The sequence below is a fragment of the Manis javanica genome, chromosome 2 (genome assembly GCF_040802235.1).
Source record: "Manis javanica isolate MJ-LG chromosome 2, MJ_LKY, whole genome shotgun sequence".
Lineage (NCBI taxonomy): Eukaryota > Metazoa > Chordata > Mammalia > Pholidota > Manidae > Manis > Manis javanica.
In genome coordinates, this window is record NC_133157.1 from 225,766,880 (window position 1) to 225,785,111 (window position 18,232).

The 18,232-nt window shown below is 57.2% G+C and overlaps 1 protein-coding gene across 1 annotated transcript in view; it reads left to right on the forward strand.

The window, feature by feature from the left end:
- The window catches only part of COL22A1 (collagen type XXII alpha 1 chain), a 236,818-nt gene that overhangs the window by 131,578 nt on the left and 87,008 nt on the right, over positions 1–18,232 (forward strand). Inside the window, exons 26-37 of the mRNA XM_073230303.1 lie at positions 269–322; positions 1,313–1,372; positions 4,275–4,319; positions 4,782–4,844; positions 5,233–5,286; positions 7,966–8,007; positions 10,320–10,352; positions 14,466–14,519; positions 14,803–14,856; positions 15,662–15,715; positions 16,806–16,841; positions 18,167–18,220. Of these exons, the coding sequence (XP_073086404.1) occupies positions 269–322; positions 1,313–1,372; positions 4,275–4,319; positions 4,782–4,844; positions 5,233–5,286; positions 7,966–8,007; positions 10,320–10,352; positions 14,466–14,519; positions 14,803–14,856; positions 15,662–15,715; positions 16,806–16,841; positions 18,167–18,220 (603 nt within the window). The remainder of the gene's footprint in view (positions 1–268; positions 323–1,312; positions 1,373–4,274; positions 4,320–4,781; positions 4,845–5,232; positions 5,287–7,965; positions 8,008–10,319; positions 10,353–14,465; positions 14,520–14,802; positions 14,857–15,661; positions 15,716–16,805; positions 16,842–18,166; positions 18,221–18,232) is intronic.

Here is an 18,232-nt window from a genome sequence, read left to right on the forward strand (position 1 = left end):
CTGGCGGACGCTGGGGACACAGATGACCGTCGGACCGGCCCATCCTCTCACCCACCACGCAAGGCCAGGGCCTCTGGGGAGCGGACACTGGCCGGGGGGATGGCCATCTCCCCCACAATAGATGTGCTGGGAAAGCCCCGCCCCTCCAGGTCCCCTGAGGAGAGAACGCACGCCTGGGTGCACAGCCAGCTCCTGGCTAGAAGCACCCTGATGCACAGCCTCCTTAAATATGCCTTTCATTTTGGTCTGTTTTTTCCTCTTGGTCCAGGGGCCACCTGGAAAGGACGGGCCGAATGGACCCCCGGGCCTGCCAGGACCCAAGGTTGGTATTCCCAGGGGCGGCATGAGTTTGGGGACCTAAAGTACAGAAGAAAAGAGATTTTTGATTGCTGCTGAATTCTAACCTACACTGATTGCCTGGGTTCTGGACCAGGACTTGGAAATGCTTGGATTTACAAGGTCAGAGATGGGCAACTTCTTTGTTTCTAGTTAGGTAACCGGGGGAGGGCTTGGAAGCCTTGGACTTAAAAACTAATTTGTTAGAAATATGTATTTTACTTTATTTGCATGGAGGAAAAGCTTTTAAATACTCTTACTAACATGAGAGACTTCTATTTTTAAAATATTCTGATGGGGCTCATCACAGTAGGATCATTGAGGGAGAGTCAGAGGTTAGACATCATGAAGTTAGGGAGGCGAACTCATGGGCCACACACTGCGTTTGAATGATTATGGAGCCATGCAATAAACATTTTAACAAATGAACTTTTTATTCTTTTATAGCAAATACATATATGCTCAAGTATACACGTCAATAGCCTTGGAAAGGCAACTTTGCAATATTTGGGAAAATCTGTCATCCTTTCCAGTAGGTTACTTACACACTCAACTCTCCCATGCCAAAATACAGAATAAGTATGGATTTAACTTAATTTTTATGGGTATTTAGTGCACATGTTCTCCATTCTTCTTCCTTATCTTTCAAGACAAAAGATAAGCGCTAACCAAGTCCTTAGTACTCTCGAAAACACTTACGCAGCATCTTCCTTACTTTAAATCTCACACTAAGAAAAGAGTACCATTTCTACTCAATTATGTTTTTATAAAATAAACCAAAAGTCGAGCCATCGAATGTGGACTCTGAGAGGTGGGGTGAGCTGCTGTTTTGGGTCACCGTGACCACACAGAATTCAAGGAGGTGAACCCCGCCTGAGTATCCGTAGGGCTCGTCCCTGCCGGCCTGAAAGTAGAGCTGCGGGTGTCCCTGCAGGGCCGGCCCTCTCCTGGTGACTGTTCTTTGCCTGCCTTCCAGGGAGAGCGTGGGCCTGGAGGAAGAGGAGAAGATGGTCTGCCCGGGAAACCTGGCCTCAGGGTATGGCTCCCCCTGCCTCCTTCCCCCCACATTTGTCGTAGATGTGTGTTTGGGGTCGCGTGTTGCTAGCACAGACTCGGCCTCCGTGGCAGGCAGCCAGCGCCCTTGACCAGGGCTGTCTGAAGGGGCGGGAGCAGGGGCGGGGCGCCGTCTGGGAGGGGGATGCACCACGGAATTGGCGTCCAGGGAGAGCCCACCACTGCGAGGACAGAAGGAGTCGGGGGCAGTGTGCTGCTGGGGTGGCCTGCAGCGGGAGGACAGGGCCCCCGGAGCTGTGCCTTGGGAAGAAGGATGTCTTTACCAGCTGGCCTGGCTGGCAGGGGGGCAGCAAGGGGAACAAGCACCCACCAGGTCCAGCTGGCTTTGACCTCCCTCCAGGGCTCCCTGCGGCCAGCCCCACAGCAAGCCCAGGGACGCTGTCTGTCCAGCACAGCCTCAGGGCTCCAGCGGGTGCAGAAGCATGGGAGTGGGTCTGAGCAGGAGGCGGAGGCCACTGTGCATGGCCCCCTCCTGCGGGTATGGGACCCCGGGTGCAGGCTGTGCATGGCCATCCCTGGGAGCCCCAGCTCCTCCAGGAACCACTCCTTCTCTGTGGGCCTTTCCCGAGGGCTGCGGGGTCTCATTTGCCTTGAGACCCTCACCTCATCATCTCAGATTTGGCCTAGGCTGCAGCGAGCTCAGGAGAGAGGGCCGGGCTGTGTGTGGGTGGTGCGTATGTATGTGAGGTGTGTGTGCTTTGTGCCATGTGTATGCGGTGTGTGTGTGCATATGTGATGCCTGTGGCCCGAGGGGAGTCTGCGGCCAGGCAGGAGACACATGGGGAGGGCAGCCCCTCCTGCACCCACAGCGCCCTGCGCTCCCTGGGTGATGAGCTAGTTAAAGGTAGTGACCTGGTCACCTCTGCTGTCCGCTCCCAGCCCCCTGTCGGGTCGGGCACTTGGTGGAAAGGGTGCTCAGAAAGGGTTTCCTGGGCAGAAGGTGGACATTGCTCAGCCCAGCTAGAGCTCAGAGGTGGCCTGGGCTCAGCTCAGTGGTGACCCTGCCCTTCCGGCAGGCACGACTCAGATCCCTGCTGGCAGTGAAGGGCTGATGCCCAGCCCGTGGGCCCTTAGGAAGTTGAAGGAGTCCTGGGGGTTTCTTCAGTCTCTCAGCCATGTGTTTTATATTCCTGGTAACAGGAACAGCTGAGAGAGGCAGAGATGTTTGCTGCCACAGGTCACAGGTGTCAGTTTGTGCCATTTCTGGGGCAGTATGTTAAGACATTTCTGTAGAAAGTTCAAAACAACTTCTGCAGTTATGATGCTTTTGCAACATATTTTGTAGCCTCAGCAGGGACCTGGCCTAGGGTCTTGATACTCTATGTTGACAAAATGCCAAATGAAGATTAAAATCTTCCAATAAGATAAGGGACAAGTCATGGATGGGGGCTCATGAGTCCGCTCAGGGAACAACCTTTCGGGCTCACATGGAGAATTCAAGATGCTGCCTGGCCCTCCGTCCCCTGTGCCTTCCATTAGGGTTCCCAGCAGGAGGCACTTCAGATAGTGTTCAAAAATGCTTTCTAAGCTAACTCAGCCTCGTGGCGCCTTTCTCAGCAGGTAAGAAGCAATTCCCATTGCAAAGGTGTTACCATCCTCGCAGATTTAAAGCGACAGTTTGAATGGCAAGCATTTGCACAATTCTGGCTAGAGCAGTTCTTAGGAACTGTCCTTGTGAATGCTGGGAATTGGTGGGGCAAGCGGAGTGCACCTAGAATTCTGTGTGTGCTGACTCCGTTGCCAGTTCCCCGGGGCTCCTGGAGCACAGGGTAAAATGTATAAAAGGTCTGCTTAATTGCTTAATGTTAAACAATGCTTTTTAAATTTTATTTTTCCCTAACTTCCTCTCTAATAAGTGGTGGCGGTGCTGGCCCTCACTAGCAACTGAGTCTGGCATAGCTGCAGGGAAAGCCATTTTGTGCATGCATACCCACTCATTCATTCATTTTTTTCATTCATTCATGTGTCTATTTATTAGAAAATCACATTTCCTTATGCAAATCTACACAAAGGTTCTACCAAGTAGCATAATGGATGGTAGAAAGGAATTGTCGCCCAAGAAGTTTGGGATTCTCAAGATGCGTGGCTGGTTAGAAATCTGAGTCCCTCCGCGTCACCATCACACACACCCTTTGATTGGTGATTTGTAGGGACCCGGTAAGCACAGCAGCCTGAGGCCCTGGCATCGGAGACCAAGCTCCTCTGGTCCTGTGTCCCCAACTTCAACCTGACCACAGAATGCTTGTCAGACCCCAGGGGCTGAGGACAGAACTTGACCCGGTCTACGAGAACCAGTGTACGCCTGCTGGGGCTTGCTTCCCCAGATGAGTTTGCGTGTTTAATGGCATCTCACCCAGGACTCGCCTTTCCCATGACATGCCCTGGGAGAGGCGAAGTAGGGCGCTCAGCTGCTTTGAACCAGGGAGCTGCTGTATTCACCAAGAGGCTGACCAGCTGGGGACAGCCCGTCAGCCTGGGCGTGTCTGTCTCCAGCCTCCCTCTCATCCTCAGACCCAGCACAGCAGGACCCAGAGCTGGGGCTCCTCATCGTTTTGAATCATAAACATGTGGATTCAGGACAAAAGCATTCAGCCTGCATAAATCTGCCAGGGCAGTTCCAGAAGTCATTTCTTTTGTGGGCAGTGAAACACAACATGAGGGAGCGGGTCCAGAACCCCTCTCTCCAGAAACGCCAAACACTTTGGTTTGCACAGACAGCCTGTGTCTTGGGCTGCGACCGTGCTGCGTGCTGGAGAATCCAGAGTCATGGCTGCTGGGTGCTGGGGAAACGTGGGCCCTGGGGGGCTGCCCGCCGTCCCTGTGAGTGCCAGTGGAAGCTAAGGGAGTCTGTTTTCTGTCTCCAGGGTGAAGTTGGGGAGCAGGGCCTGGCAGGCCGACCTGGAGAGAAGGTGTGTTTGTTCATACCCCTGTCACTCAGTGCAAACACTCATTACACGCCAGGCCTTGTGGCTACACCCATTGTTGTGCTGGGCACTGGGGTCACAACCACAAACCAAGAGCATTTGAATAGGTGCAGTGAGGTGACATGCGGGGTGGGTGGGAGGGCACAGGAGAGGGCCCCTCACTCAGATGCAGGGGCTGCCGGGGGAGACGGCGAGGAGGTGCCGTGGCAGAATCCCAAAGAATGAGAGTTAGGCACCTAGAGCGCCAAAGGGGTTCATGGGAGAGGGGACGGCTGACTTGAGGCAGAGCTTGGGGACATTCCAGTGACCGGGTTCTCAAAATTTCCCCTTTCTCCACTACCTTGCTTTCTGCATCACCTCCGCGGGGCCGGGGAGCTCTGGAGGGCCAGAGATCAGGAAGGAGAGGGCGGGGGCCCAGGCTGACCCATGCACACGTCACTTCCACAGGGGGAGGCAGGCCTCCCAGGCACACCAGGACCCCCGGGCGTGAGGGGCGAGAGGGGAGAGCAGGTGAGTGGCGGCAGGTCTCCGCACCCCTGCTGCTGGGCTGGTGCCCCTGGGAAGGTGCTTTGACCTTAGTCTCTTGGCAGCCGTGGGTGATCTTGGTTGGGGTTTGAGGATATTTCCCAGGGTCTGTGGAAAAGAAAAGTGAGGGGACTGGGTGGCTTGGGTCCCTGCACTGCAACCAAAGGACAGTGGCGGAGAGATCTCTGTGAACATGTGGAGCAAGTCCAGACGGGGACTGATGGGAAGGGCGGGGGCTTCCCTCGGGCAGGACACTGGGCAGAGCGGCCGCGGGAGGGAAAGGCCCTTGCCGAGGGCCCTGCACTTGCACCCGATGGCACGGGCTCGCACTCAGTTGGGCTGTGGGGTTTTCTAATGTTGTTATTTGATGCAGGGGGAGAGAGGTGAACGGGGCCTCCTGGGACCGAAAGGCGACCGAGGTGACAAGGTAGGAGCTGCTGTCACCCAGGTCACCGGCGCTGGGCTGCAGGCCTCCCTCTGGGCCTCTGCGCGTGGCCCGCAGAGCGTTGGTGGGGGCACGGCGCTCGGAGTCGCGGTGGCGGCCCCGGGTGGGCTCCCGGCCCGACCTGTCCCTGCTCCAATGCCTTCCTGGCTTCCCTGGCCTCCCTCTGCCCGGGCTTCCCATCTGAACAGGGCTCTGCTGACCCCTCCTCGGGGGCTCTCTGTGAGGGGTGACTGGCGATCCTCAGGACAGCCCCAGGGGGCTCATGTGATCGGCAGCACCCCTTCACAGATGAGGAAGCGGAGGCGCGGAACAGCAGCCCGCCTTCCCAGGGCTGCAGGGAACGAGCGCGGGACCCCACAGCGGGCCCGGGGTCCAGGCTTCCAGCAGTGCAGTCCCTCGGGCGCCTGAGCAGGGGGCACACCCCGAGGGCCCACCGGCCCTGCCGGGGGCTCCCTCCCCCAGGTCTGCATGCCTTCCCTGCAGAGCCCACCCTCCACTCGCCCTGTGCTTTCGGGGCCCGTGGGGGGCCCCCACCCGCCTGCCTCGGGCTGAGGGCTGAGGGCTCCACGTGGGTGAGCTGAGGGCTGCTGCTTTCACGGGCTTCTCAGAAACGCAATTTTTATTTGAGAAACTCGTTTCCAGGATGCTGAGGCTCTGTGGGACCCCTTTTACTGCTTTCACGGAACTGCCGCAATCGCGGCAGAATCACATTCCAGCTTCCAAAGGACTTGGCCTGCCCTTCTCTTCCTCCAGAGAAACATGTAATAATAGAAAATTCGGGTCCACAAATCCAAAAGGGGATAGTAAGGCCACACCGTCCCCTCCGACCGCCTGGCACAGCCCTGCCTCTGGCTTCCCACCCGCGTCCCCCCACCACCCACTTGGAGCTCCTAAGCCCCCTGGCATCGGGAAGCAGGCTGTGAGTGCCCCTTCTCAGCCCCCGAGAGCTGACCTGCGCGTGGAGGAGCCGGGCGTGAGGCCAGGCCTGCCCGCTGAGCCCCGCGCTCTCGGGCCCCTCAGACACACTCTCTGTGAGTCGGAGCCAGCAGGGCCCTGCCCGCCTGTCGCCATTCCTTCCCTGCCCCACGGTGCTTGGGGGGGAGGGGGTCGCCATCCCTGGGCCCTCGGCCATCATCCTCCTCCAGCGGGCAGCCAGCCACACAGTCCACTGTGGGGAAGCTGCATCGTGTGGACTTTTTAACGTCGGGTAGGTTGGTTTGGGTGAGATTGGATCTGGGCACGCAGTCAGCAGCTTAGAGAGAGACCCCGGCAAAATCCGGTAATGCAAGTAACACTGAGAATGTGTCTTTCTTTCCAAAGCTTCTGGAACTTCTCTCAGGGCACTGCCTCACAGCAGTGAGGGCTTGGATTCTGGGTTTAAAACCAGGCTCAGCCATTTGGGCAGACAAACGGACAAATGATACTATGCTTCAGGTTCTCATCTATGAAATGGAAATACTTAAGTATCTATGCAACAGGCATTTCCATGGACATTAAATGAGTTAATACATAAAAAATATAAGCCAGTACCTAGGATTAGATACTACATACAGCAGAAATAAGATAGAAAACAATAGAAGTGTTTTGCATTGTATTATGGTTGATCACTGGGAGCGGCCTGGCCCTCTCTAAGCCAACTTCATTCATTCCTTTGTCCCCTAAGAACCACATGTGGAGGTCCTACAGTGGACCTCACCCTGGGCTGCTGAGACACATCTGAGTAGGCACCCTTGTCCTGACTTCATTGTGGCACCTGGGGAAGGGCAGGCTTTGGGGACCACATTTGCTCACGGAGGGTCCTCCTGCACGGAGCCACCCAGGGACCTCCTTTCCTCAGGGCCAATGTGATGACCATCTCCTCCTTATCGGCCGCCTGCTGAAGATGGTCTCAGTTCCCTCATGAGGCCGTGAGCCGTGTGAACCGTGACCATTACTTTGCAAAGAGGGAAACAAGCCCAAAGAGTTAGGCTAATGCATGAACCACAGAGGTAGGTCTCCAGCTCCCGTGACTCAGCTCTCAAGGCTGGCGTCTGCAGGGATGTAGTGCTGTCCACTCAGACCGCTACTCCTTTTTCCTCCTGTAAATCCTAAGCGGCGGGACGCTCACCCACCCCCACCTCCGTCATAAGCACCTTGTTAGAGTTTACCAGGTGCCAGGCCCATACCGAACTCTTGTAATCCAAAAACACGTCAGCTTCTCTCACCACCGTGTGCTTACTGATTCATTTTACTCAGCAAGCCCAGCCGGTCCCCTTCAGGAGGGCTGGGGCGGGCCCAGGGCAGTCCCTAAGGGGACAGACACCCCTGGGCTGGAGGGCAGGGGGATGTTTGCTCACTCCCTCCTTACAGCTGCAGCAAGGGGCAAACAACCTAAATGTCATCAACCGGAAGACGGATAAGGGGTCACTTTATTTCCATATGCACAGTGGAATCGTATATAGGGATACAGATGATCTATGGCTACGCAAAGCAGCGTAGATACTTCCAAAACACAAGGTTGTCTGTCTTAAATATATTATAATTTGGAATCCATCTATCTTCTGTATTTCTCTGTATATCCCTCTATCAAAGAGAGGTATTTTGTTACATGGGAAAGGTGTCCCAGGACAAGCGAGTTGGCAGGAGGACTAATGGTCATTTGTTTCCCATTTCATCATCTAGGGTGAAGCTGGCCCAGCAGGACCCCCTGGCTTACCTGGAACAGTAAGTTACTCTGTTTTAAATCCCTAAGACAGTAGGATGCCCCCCACAACCCCCGCCTCATTGTGAAGATACTGGTTGAGGGTGCCAGGTGCTAGACCTGTTCCTAGGTCTTGTAATGAAAAAACACAAAAGCGTCTCTAAGAACCATCCTGTGCTGCTGACATTTTTTTCAGCAAGCACAATTGCTATTTATCAGCACCCTGGCCGGACACAGAGCACATACCCACCCGTTACCCTTGGGGAAGCTGAGGTCCGGAGACAAGGGGCGGTTTGTCCAGCGCAGGACTGCAGTGCGGCCCTCGCCGTGCTTCCGCGGGGGCAGTGCGAGCACAGGCCCGAGAGTCAGCGCTGAGGGGCGAGTGAGAGCACGGGCTTCGGGGCCGGACGCAGTGTGTTCGGTTCCAGCCCTGTCGTTCACCAGCCCTGTGGCCTCAGACATGTCACTGAATTTCAGAAAGATTGGTCTTCTCATCTACTAAGAAAAAATATTATACCAGCCTATCTTGTACATTTGTAGTGAAAATTAGCTTAAATAATATAAGGTACATAGTACAGTTTCTGGTACAAAATAAATACTAAATAAAAACAAAACAGCATATAAATATGGACAGCATTTTGGGTTCTTTTTTTTCATTTTAATGTTTCTTCTCAGCCTTGATATTCTGGGCTCTGATCAGTCAATTTCAGGGAAGTTGAACACAGCCCAGCTGCTGGCCATCCTGGGCAAGCAGGGACGGGTCAACCACTGGCCAAAGCAGGGCGGCCAGGAGATAAGAGCCTGGACCCCAGACACCCACGGGCAGCGCAGCAGAGAATCTTACCGTGTGGTTCTTATGTCCGTCAGTCATTCCACAGCTCAACCTCCTCCACACACATGCCCATCAAAGTAAGACTCAGCCATCCCACGAGGGCACTGGGAGAATCCCAGAACCACATTTACAGTCAAACTGGTCTTACAAAATTCTTAAGACTGGTAACAAGGTAATGTTGGCAAGTAGGCAGGAAAATGGATGCTGTTATTTGGAATTAAGTAAACCACAAAATACCCACATCATGGAAATTTTGTTTATAAAAATAAGCACCCACACTATGTATATGAAAAGATAAATTTTAAAAATCAAGTGGAGAAACTAATTTGTAAATGTGTGTGCAAAGGCCAGGAACATGGGCTCTGCAGCCCACGGGCCTGGTGGACCCCACCCCACCGCTCACTAGCTGTGGGGGTCGCTGGGCGGTTTGCTCCCCTGCTCTTCTCCGTAAAGCAGGGCCAAACCAGACCACCTGCCTCTTAGGGTCACCATGAAGAAGAGGGGTGTTAATAAATATAAACAACTGTAAATAACAGTGTGCTTGCTGTTACTATTTGTGTAATTCTCATGCAAAGTTATATATTCCTATACATTCATAATTGTGTGGAAATACATAGAAAAGGGTCCCAAAATATGCTAAACTAAAAAACAGTGTTTTCTTCCAAGGAAGAGACTGGGACTGGGAAAGCGGAGGGTAAGGTATAGGAAACTTCAGTCCTTCCCTTCCATTCTGAATTCATTGTGTTTTTGGGCAGCGTGCACAATGTCCCTTTGTCCCATCATTGTTTTTTTCTGAGCACCAGCTGTGAGCCAGGCACTGGCACAGTGGCCCAGACAAACATACATTAAATTACAGTAAATGCTCTCAAGGAAAAGAATGGGATGCAGGTAGCACAGCAACAAGGGGCCTAGGTGACATTTGGGTGCTGGAGTGGGAAGCGCTCTCGAGGACATGACATCTAAGTGCCCCCAAGGGCAGGCCTCGCTGCAGCAGGTAAAGGGGGGAGGGTGTGCGTGGCCCTGCAGCAGGACCAGCAGGTACAGAGTGTGAGGCCGGAGAAGGCTTGACCCTGGCTGCATGGGTGTTGTGAGGCTGGCCAGCCACGTGGGAGCCAGCCCTGGGGGTCTGCACACCCCAAAAGCTGGGCTCTCACCCGTGGCTCCTTTCTTGCATGAGCAGTAGATACTCCCAGTGGAAAGGAGACCCTGATGGGGGGACCCAGGGCCCTGGGCTCTGCTCACCTCCACAGATTGTCCCATGTCGGCCCTACCACACTCTGAATGGAGGCCAGTTCATCCTCATTTTACCAAGGAGGACCTAACAGCTGACAGATGTCCAAGGCCACCCAGGCTGAGGTGGGGTGTGAGCACTCTAACCCGGTGCCCTCCTGCCCTCCCTCAAGAAGGGCTCCAGGACTCTAAGGAAACGCAGGGTTCTAATTGTCGAATTAGACACTAGGAATATGACTACTAAAATAATCATTTCTGTGGTTTCCTTTTCAGACCTCCCTGTTCACACCACACCCGAGAATGCCAGTAAGTAGAGGGGCCCGTCGGTGTGGCTTCGTGCCCTCAGCCCGGCCTGTGACACCCCTGCATGCTCTGGGGGCCGGGCGGGCTGGGCTCCGACTCTCAGCCCCACCGTGCGCGTCACTGCCGGGCATCTGGGCCTCCAGGCCTTGTCCCGGAGCCGGTGGGAACGGGCCTGCAAGGAACCGGCTCCAGTGTCCGGCAAGACGCTCCAGAGGCCCAGCGGTCACCTCCCAGGAGCTGGGGGCAAAAGCCCGACCTCCCTTCTGGGAAACTCGGTGCCTCATTGCACGAGGGGTCTCTGCTGGTGTGGAGGAGAGCAGAGTCGTGCGACGGCAGACAATTAGAGAGCAGAGAGAGGCTGTTGCGGGGCACGTGGGCAGAGAGGGGACCGCAAGGCCAGAGGCTGGAGGGCCTTGAGGGGAGCCAGGTCCAGGACAGTGCAGAGGGGCGGGGCCAGCTGGCCTCGGGATGCGGCCGCGGCTTCCCGCAAACACCGAAGCGCTGGGTGACAAGTGCACTCCAGGCAGGCAGCCTCCGGGGACGCCCTCCTCTGCGCGTGCTAGCTTCTGTGACCGTGGGTGATTCCCGTCCTTTGTGCTCTCGGCAGCACGGGGGCTGGGAAGGGGCCCTTGTTGTCTCCTTGGTTCTCAGGACGTGCCTCCTCTGTCGCTCGACTTGACCCACTTGGTCAAGAGAGGCTTGGCGACACCCACATTTCAGGAGTTCCTTCTGCATTCAGTGTTAAATAGATACAACTTAAAAAGCAAAAGGGAATCCTGTAAATTGTGGAAGAGAATGGAGCAGGGAGAGGGACCGAGCTGGTGCTGAGCTCCTGGCGGAGGTGAGCCGAGGTGGTGAGGAGGCGAGCCCTCCCGGGGAAGGGGGGACTCCCGGGGTTGGAGATGCCTGCAGGAAAGTACAGGTCTGGGGGCTTCATTGTGTGGCTTCTTCTCTCAAGAGAAGGACTCAGAGGGACAGAGCGTGTGAGCACCTGTCCCCCCCCCACCCCCACCACAGCAGGCACAGTGCTGGCAGCCCATCCCTGAGGGTGTCCAGATGGGCCCGTTTCACAGGTGAAGGCTTGTGGCCCAGAGAGACCAAGGGGCTTGCAGAGCGCCTGCCTTGGAGGTGGGAACTGAGACAGCTGTCAGCTGTCAGGCCCTGGCCAGTGGGGGGCCCCCCCGCTGCTGAGGTTCAGGGCTCACCCAGGTGGCGGCTGCCTCGTACTTCCTGGCGTCTCCCTCTTCTGGGACCACCTCTACTTACGTGTCACCTCCCTGCCCCTCTGTCCTCTGGGTCACCCTCCCTCAGGCTGACCCCAAGACCCTCAGCTTGAGGCTGACCTGCACGCCCAGCTTCTCCTCAAAGGAACGGCTCCAGACAAGATGACTTCCAAGGCAGGCAGTGGGAAGGCACATGAGCAGGAGCTGAGGGCCTGCCTGGCACCCCTTTGGACCCCAGGTGACAGCTCCCTGTGGGGTCTGAACTGTGTAGGAACCAAGAAGCCACTTTCAGATGCAAAGCAAGGCGATTGTGTCTGTGAGGAAAAAAAAGATTCATTGTGGCTTATTGCATGGATCTCTCGGGTCTGGCCTCGTCACCTCGGTGACCATATTTGTGCTGGTGGCTTTGAAAGGTGTTCTGTCTGTTGCTCCGTGCTCTCCTCTGGCACGTGCCTTTTGGGTCCCAGCACACAGGGCAGGTGGCCCAAGAAGTCTCCTGGGGATGGCCGGGTCCCGCCTAGGGAGGCCTCGAGGTGCCTGGATGGCAGCTCGTGGGGAACAAAGTGGGGCCATTAGACGCTGTGCAGATCTGGAGACGTCAGATCAGAGTGGGAACCTCTTCCGTAGCTGCAGGAAGGAGGGACAGGCAGCCTCTGGCTTGGGGAAATTACCACTGAGAACTCAAGAAAGGTTTTGTACCTGGGGCGGTAGTAGGTGGTTCAGAAGCCTTCGTGGGAAGGCTCTGGGGAGGCCTGACTCCACTCCCTCAAGCCTGCAAAGGAGTCTTTCAGGATGCCCGGCCCTGCTGAGTTTGTGGAGATGACAGCCCAGCAATAGTGTTGACATGGCTGATGTCACTATGGGGGCAGTCAAGAGGAGGAGGAAGCCTGCAGTCTCATGCATTTGCCAGCCATTGATGTGCACCTACTATGTGCCCCATAGCAAAGCCTTTGCCCCCTGACTCCCAGGCCTGCAGGGAAGTGGCTTGAGCATCTTGCCTATGAGTCCCCAGCATCCTTCCTCTGACTGGCCAGACCGCTCATGGGTCCTGAGCCTGCCTGCCTTCCACCCACAACCCCTTCCCCAGCCGGCAGAAAAGACAAAAATCCCTCCCCACAGCTTCTTCCAGCACCCTGAGGTAGGCCCCTCAGCCCTTTGTATGGATTGTGTAGCCAAAGAGTGTTGCAAATCCCCACTACAGGAAATTTTCTAGGAGGAAAACATGCTAGGAATAAAGGTATTGTTGACTCTGGTGAATGGAGCCAGAGTGTATTCTGAGCTGGTTGGAAACAAAGGTTCTAGAAGAAGGAATGAATCGGCATCTGTGGACGCCTCCTGTGTCAGCCATGCAGCACTTTGCAAAGGCAGTTCCATTTAAGCCGGGTCACAACTCTCCGAGGTAGACCGTGCAGAGCACACGCAGCAGCTGACGCAGGAGTGGGGACGGTGGCCAGGCTGCGCGGGTACTGACTGGGGGAGGGGCCGGCAGGAGCCCCTGGGGCAGGGCACCTGAACCCGCTGTCTGTGCAGAGGCACCGGCGTGGACACCCACAGAGGGCTCTGCCAGTGCTGGCTTCTCCACCAGCTAAAGATTTAGGGCGCCTGCCCCTAACTCATTTTAGAACATGCCTTCCAAGTGCTTCTAGGGCCCTCCCCAGACCCCTGGTCTGCAAAGCCTTTGCTTTCAAATGCCCTTATATGCAGAACTTCCTTGTACATTCAAAGCCAATGCACATCTCGTCTGTCCGCGGGCCTCTCTGACCCCTAAGCAGTCTGTGGCCCTTTTGGACAACACGAGGTCCCACTCCTGGAGAAAGAGCCGCACAGGGCCACGGCAAGGCAGGGCTGCTGCACCTACTTTGATTGTTACTCTGCTCTCCCCAGAGAGCTCCACAGACCCCCCGACTTCCCCTTTGGGCTCATCTCTGCTGCACCTTCTCTGTGCCACTGGCTCCTCCCCCATATGACACAGAAACCACCTGTGCATGTCGCAGGTGCGCACACTGAGGCCACTACAGGTACATACTTTCCTGAGGTGATACAGCCAGCGACCTGGAGCCCAAGGCTCTAGGCTTCCTGGGTCTCCCGCTGGGCCCCCACCTGGTCCACTGCCCGTGGCCCCCGCCCCCGATGGCTCTTGGCTGCGGAAACACGGAGGCACAAGCCCTCTGGGTCCGCCCTCGGTGCAGCCTCCTACCTGCCACCTTCTCCCGGTCACCTGGAAGGGCAGGGAGAGGGTCTCCTGTCCCCACAATCTTCCCAGGAGGCATGCTGGGAACCCCAGAGGTGACACCAGCAGATGAAGAGAATGACCTTCTGCTCCCTGTTAGATATTCCAGGCCGGGCCGCTCCAGACACAGGGCACCCCTTTCCAGGCTGTGTCTCATCTCTTCTTTGGTAAAAGTTACACACGTGATTCAGGCCATCAGAGTCCAGAGTTCAATCCTCAGTCTGTGCCCAGAGGGCTGGTCCCTGGAGCAAAGCCCCAGTTTCTCCATCAAGACAAGAAAGGGGCCGGGCTCCTCGGCCAGGAGAGGCCCTTCCACCTCTCAGGATTCTTTCCATCACAGGCACTGATGCTCCAGCCCTGCTGGCCTCTGGGCTGGACGGGACGGGAACCAAACTAGACAAGCACAAAACTGCTACCCTAGCGGGTACCCTGGAGGGGGGAGCACTGCTGTGTGAGTCCCTGAGAGGGCGGCTTGGCCCGTGTGGGGCCGGTTCCCCAGCGAAGTGTTTCTTGACTATAAACTGGAAGGAAGAGTAGGACCCGGGAGAGCCCCGGGGCGGCCGGAAGGAAGGGGCCGGGCTGGGCGCAGCCCAGGGACTGGAGGGCCCAGGCGTCTGCGGCCAGGGGAGCACCTCTGCTCCACTCTGCTTCCCCACCCCACAGGGAGAACAGGGGCCAAGAGGAGAGAAGGGCGACCCCGGCATGCCCGGCAAACAGGTGAGCGTCCTCCGCTCTGCACCCTGCACCCCGCACCCCGAACCTGGCCCCTCACCCTGTTTAGAGAGGGACTCGGGTGTCCAAGGGCTGAGCAGCCACAGAGCTGAACTGCGCAGCCCACCTATGTGAGCCCCCTAAACCCAACGCAGCCCCCTCCTCCTCCCTCAGGGCTCCAGGGATTACCCGTCCGCGGCCCTCAAATCACCCCTACCGCCCGTGCCCACACACAGCGCCACCTAAGAACGGGGCAATGACCTACTCGCTGATGGGTGGTTTCTTGTAGGGACCTCAGGGCCGTCCTGGAGAACTGGGGCCTCAGGGACCCACCGGACCGCCGGTAAGAAGACCCGCTTTCTACCCGGCTGCACTGAGAGGCAGACAGCCACTCCAGGCTCTTCCCCTCCACACCCTGCGGGCCCCCTCATGTGGCATTTCAGGGCTTCCCACCAGGGGCTCTGCCCAGGTGCTTGACACCCAGGGGCCCAAGGGGCCCTCACGAAGCACCCCAAAATGCAGCCCCTGGGGGCAGCCTCCAGACCCCTGGCTGTCATCGCTGCCCCTGAAGTGCTGGGTGGGGCACACTCAGCTGCTGGTGTGATTTGCCTTCTCTGACTCGGGCTCCAATCTGTCAGCCAAGCTCAAGCCATGGGTGTTGGGGTCCCTACAGCTTCCCATATGTGACAGGACCCCCCACCCTCCCCGCCCTGATTGGCAGCTCTGGGTGAAAAGATACCCAGTGTGTATCAGTATTTTTATTTTGTTGTTACTTTTCTCACTGTGGCTTCTTAAGTGCCTTTTTACTGGGCAGTCGTTTGGGTCCCCCCTGGGGGTGACCTGCCCGGGCTCAGAGTCCCTGGGGCCACCAGCTGCGTAGGCACCTGCTCCCCTGAGCCCCTCGGACATAGAGATGGAAGTGTCCGTGTTGATAGCTGCGTCCTGGGTGGTGAGATGGAGTAAGATACCAGCACCTGCGGGGGAAGCTGGGGGCCTGTGATCTCTGCACCTCTAGACCTGCCGCTGTCCTGTCAGTTCAGATCAACTGCTTTTGGTGAGCCTGGTGTCTCTGGACGTCCCCAGACGTCCCTGTATGGGGATGACAGCTTTACCTGTGATGCCTTCTCTCCCTTTTATTTCCTGTGCAGGGTGCCAAGGGACAGGAAGGCACACGCGGGGCCCCTGGAGCAGCCGGAAGCCCCGTGAGTCCTCGCACCCTGCCTGCCCCCTGGGGCCCTCAGAAGGGAGGCTGGGCAGCTGGCCCTTGGCCCGCAGCTCTGGACTAACCGGAGGGAAGGTGCTGAGAAAGCTCAGTCCACACCGGAGTAGCCGGCCGGGATGGCGGGGGGCCTTTGAGCAGCAGGGACCAAGAGAGACAGGCTGTCCTCCGCAACACCCAGCATTTCAGGGCTTCCACAAGCCCGGCCCACGGAAGAAATCCCCTTGCACACGTGCTCAGATGACGCCCGCGGACGCGCTCCCAAACACCCATTCGCCAATGAGTAGTCAGTCTGGGTCGGGCCGTGTTCACATCCACAGACACACATTCTCCAGCCCCCGGGAGCGCCTGCTTCTCCTGCCGGGCCTCCCTTGGGCCCGGATCTCCGTGGGGCTGGCACTCGCTCCCCAGGCCTGGCTGGACTTCCGGCTCCTCCGCAGAGCCCGCGGGAGGCAGGGTGCGGCGGCGATGGGTGGAGGAATTGCAGCAGCGGGCAGGTGTCCCTGGGACGCCTGGCCAGGCGTACCAGCTGCCCATCATATGGCTGAGTGGGCATGGGACCGGCCAGGGGCAGTGACCTACTGGATGTCACAGAGGAGGGGACAGGTGGCAGGCTCTTCCTGCTGGCGGAGAGAGTCCTGGGCAGAGCGGGCTGGAGAGAAGCGGGGGCTGAGGGTGCGCAAGGGGGCCTAGAAGGAAGCTAGTCAGCCTCCAGCCCACCGAGGGCTCCCTGCCTCCCCCTCTCCCTGGTGCTGCCACCTGGAATGTCCTCACCCACATGGCACATGGAGTCTTTGCCCAGCCGTCAATGTGGAGTTCGGATCCACTTCCCCTGAGAAGCATTCTCCGATTCTCCAGTCAGAGCCAGCACCCACACAGCCCACCTCTGTGCCAGGGTCCCACTGATTTGAAGGTTAGCGAGTTGAGGTGCTCCAAACGAGGGGAGCTTCAGGTGAGAAGCAGTCCCAGCAAATCACGGCCAAGTGAGCCGAGGGCAGGGCTGGAGAGAGACGGGGGGTAAAGCTATTCGTCACTGATCCATCAGGCCTTTGTAAACTTCTTCCTCTGAACAGGGCACTCCTGGTCCCAGCGGCCCCCCTGGAAGCACGGTGAGTAACTGGGGGGGGGGCAGGGACCCCAGCATGTGGCTCCCAATGCCCCTGTCTTGCTAACTTGTCCTCCGGGAGATGCAGAGGTGGGGGCGTCCTTACTCCCATTTCACTGATGGAGAAATTGATGTCCCAGTCAAGGTCACCTAGCAATTAACCAACCTAGGACGCTAGGTGACCCGTGAGACCTCCAGGCGGCCCGTGGACTTGGTAGAACTGTAGAAAGCCTGCAAGCATCAGTGACGTTGGAATCAGCCAGAGTTTGCCTTAGAAGAAAGAAAATGACCCCAAGGCAGTCAGGGGCCCTGACTGTCAGGGCGCCGGGATTCCAAGCACGGCTCTGCCCTTGACTGGCCGGGACGCCTCTGCAAGCCCCTCCGGAGGCCTTGGCTTTTCGTCCCCAAAGCCGGGAGTGTGCGCCGTGCTGGCCCACCTTGGACACCCACTGCACCTGGTGGGCTGAGATTCTGCCTCTCCCAGGCAGGCCCCACGTGTCTACAATGGACGAGCTTTGAGCCAATGTAGACATTGATTTTAACTTTAACATTAAGCCATAAAAAACCCAGTGGCATCAGTCAAGTGCAACAGAGTCCATCCTCCTAAAATAGACTGAGGTCATCAGCCGTTAAGATAGAGATCATATGGTTTAGAGGACTCGTTATGCGCCAGCACCGTTCTAAGCGCTCTACCCTTGTTAATTCATTCAGTTCTCACAGCCCTGGGAGGTGGAATGCTATTATTGCCTCCATCTACACGGGAGGAAACTAGGGCACAGGGGGGCTGAGTCCCGTCATCAGTGGTGGCCGCAGATGCTGCCTGCCTCAAGCCACCACCCACCAGAGTGTGTGCCCCCGGCTTCTAGGTGCCAGCCCTGCTCGCCTTTGCCTGAGGGTGTCCCCTGGCTTCTGGAGACCAAGCTGTCCAGCCACCTGGCATGTGGCCAGTAGACCCCGAAGCAGCCCCAAGCCGACAGTGTGCTCCTGCCCTTCACCCTGGGGGAGCCCCTCGGAGGGCACACCCCATGGGCTCCCCCAGAAGGACCCTGCTCCAGTTGTACAAATGTGCTGTCCCTGGGTACCCTCCACTTCCCTCCTGGGGTGTCTGTGCACCACTGAGACTTGAGCCCTATCCCAAAGTCAGTCCATGGGGGATGACAGATGTGGGGGGGCAGCCCCCTGATGCCAAGCCTGTGTTCTGAGGCCATCCTTGTCCCTCCAAGAGTGACAGCCCGGGGGGCGGGGCAGAGCGTCAGGCAGACCACGCCTGATGTGCACGGGTGTGGGGGCCATCTTGAACTTCACACGTCAACCACGTATCTTTTTCAGGGTGCCCCTGGCAGCAGAGGCCCCCCTGGGAAAGAGGGGGAGCGCGGTGAGAAGGTAAGTGCCATC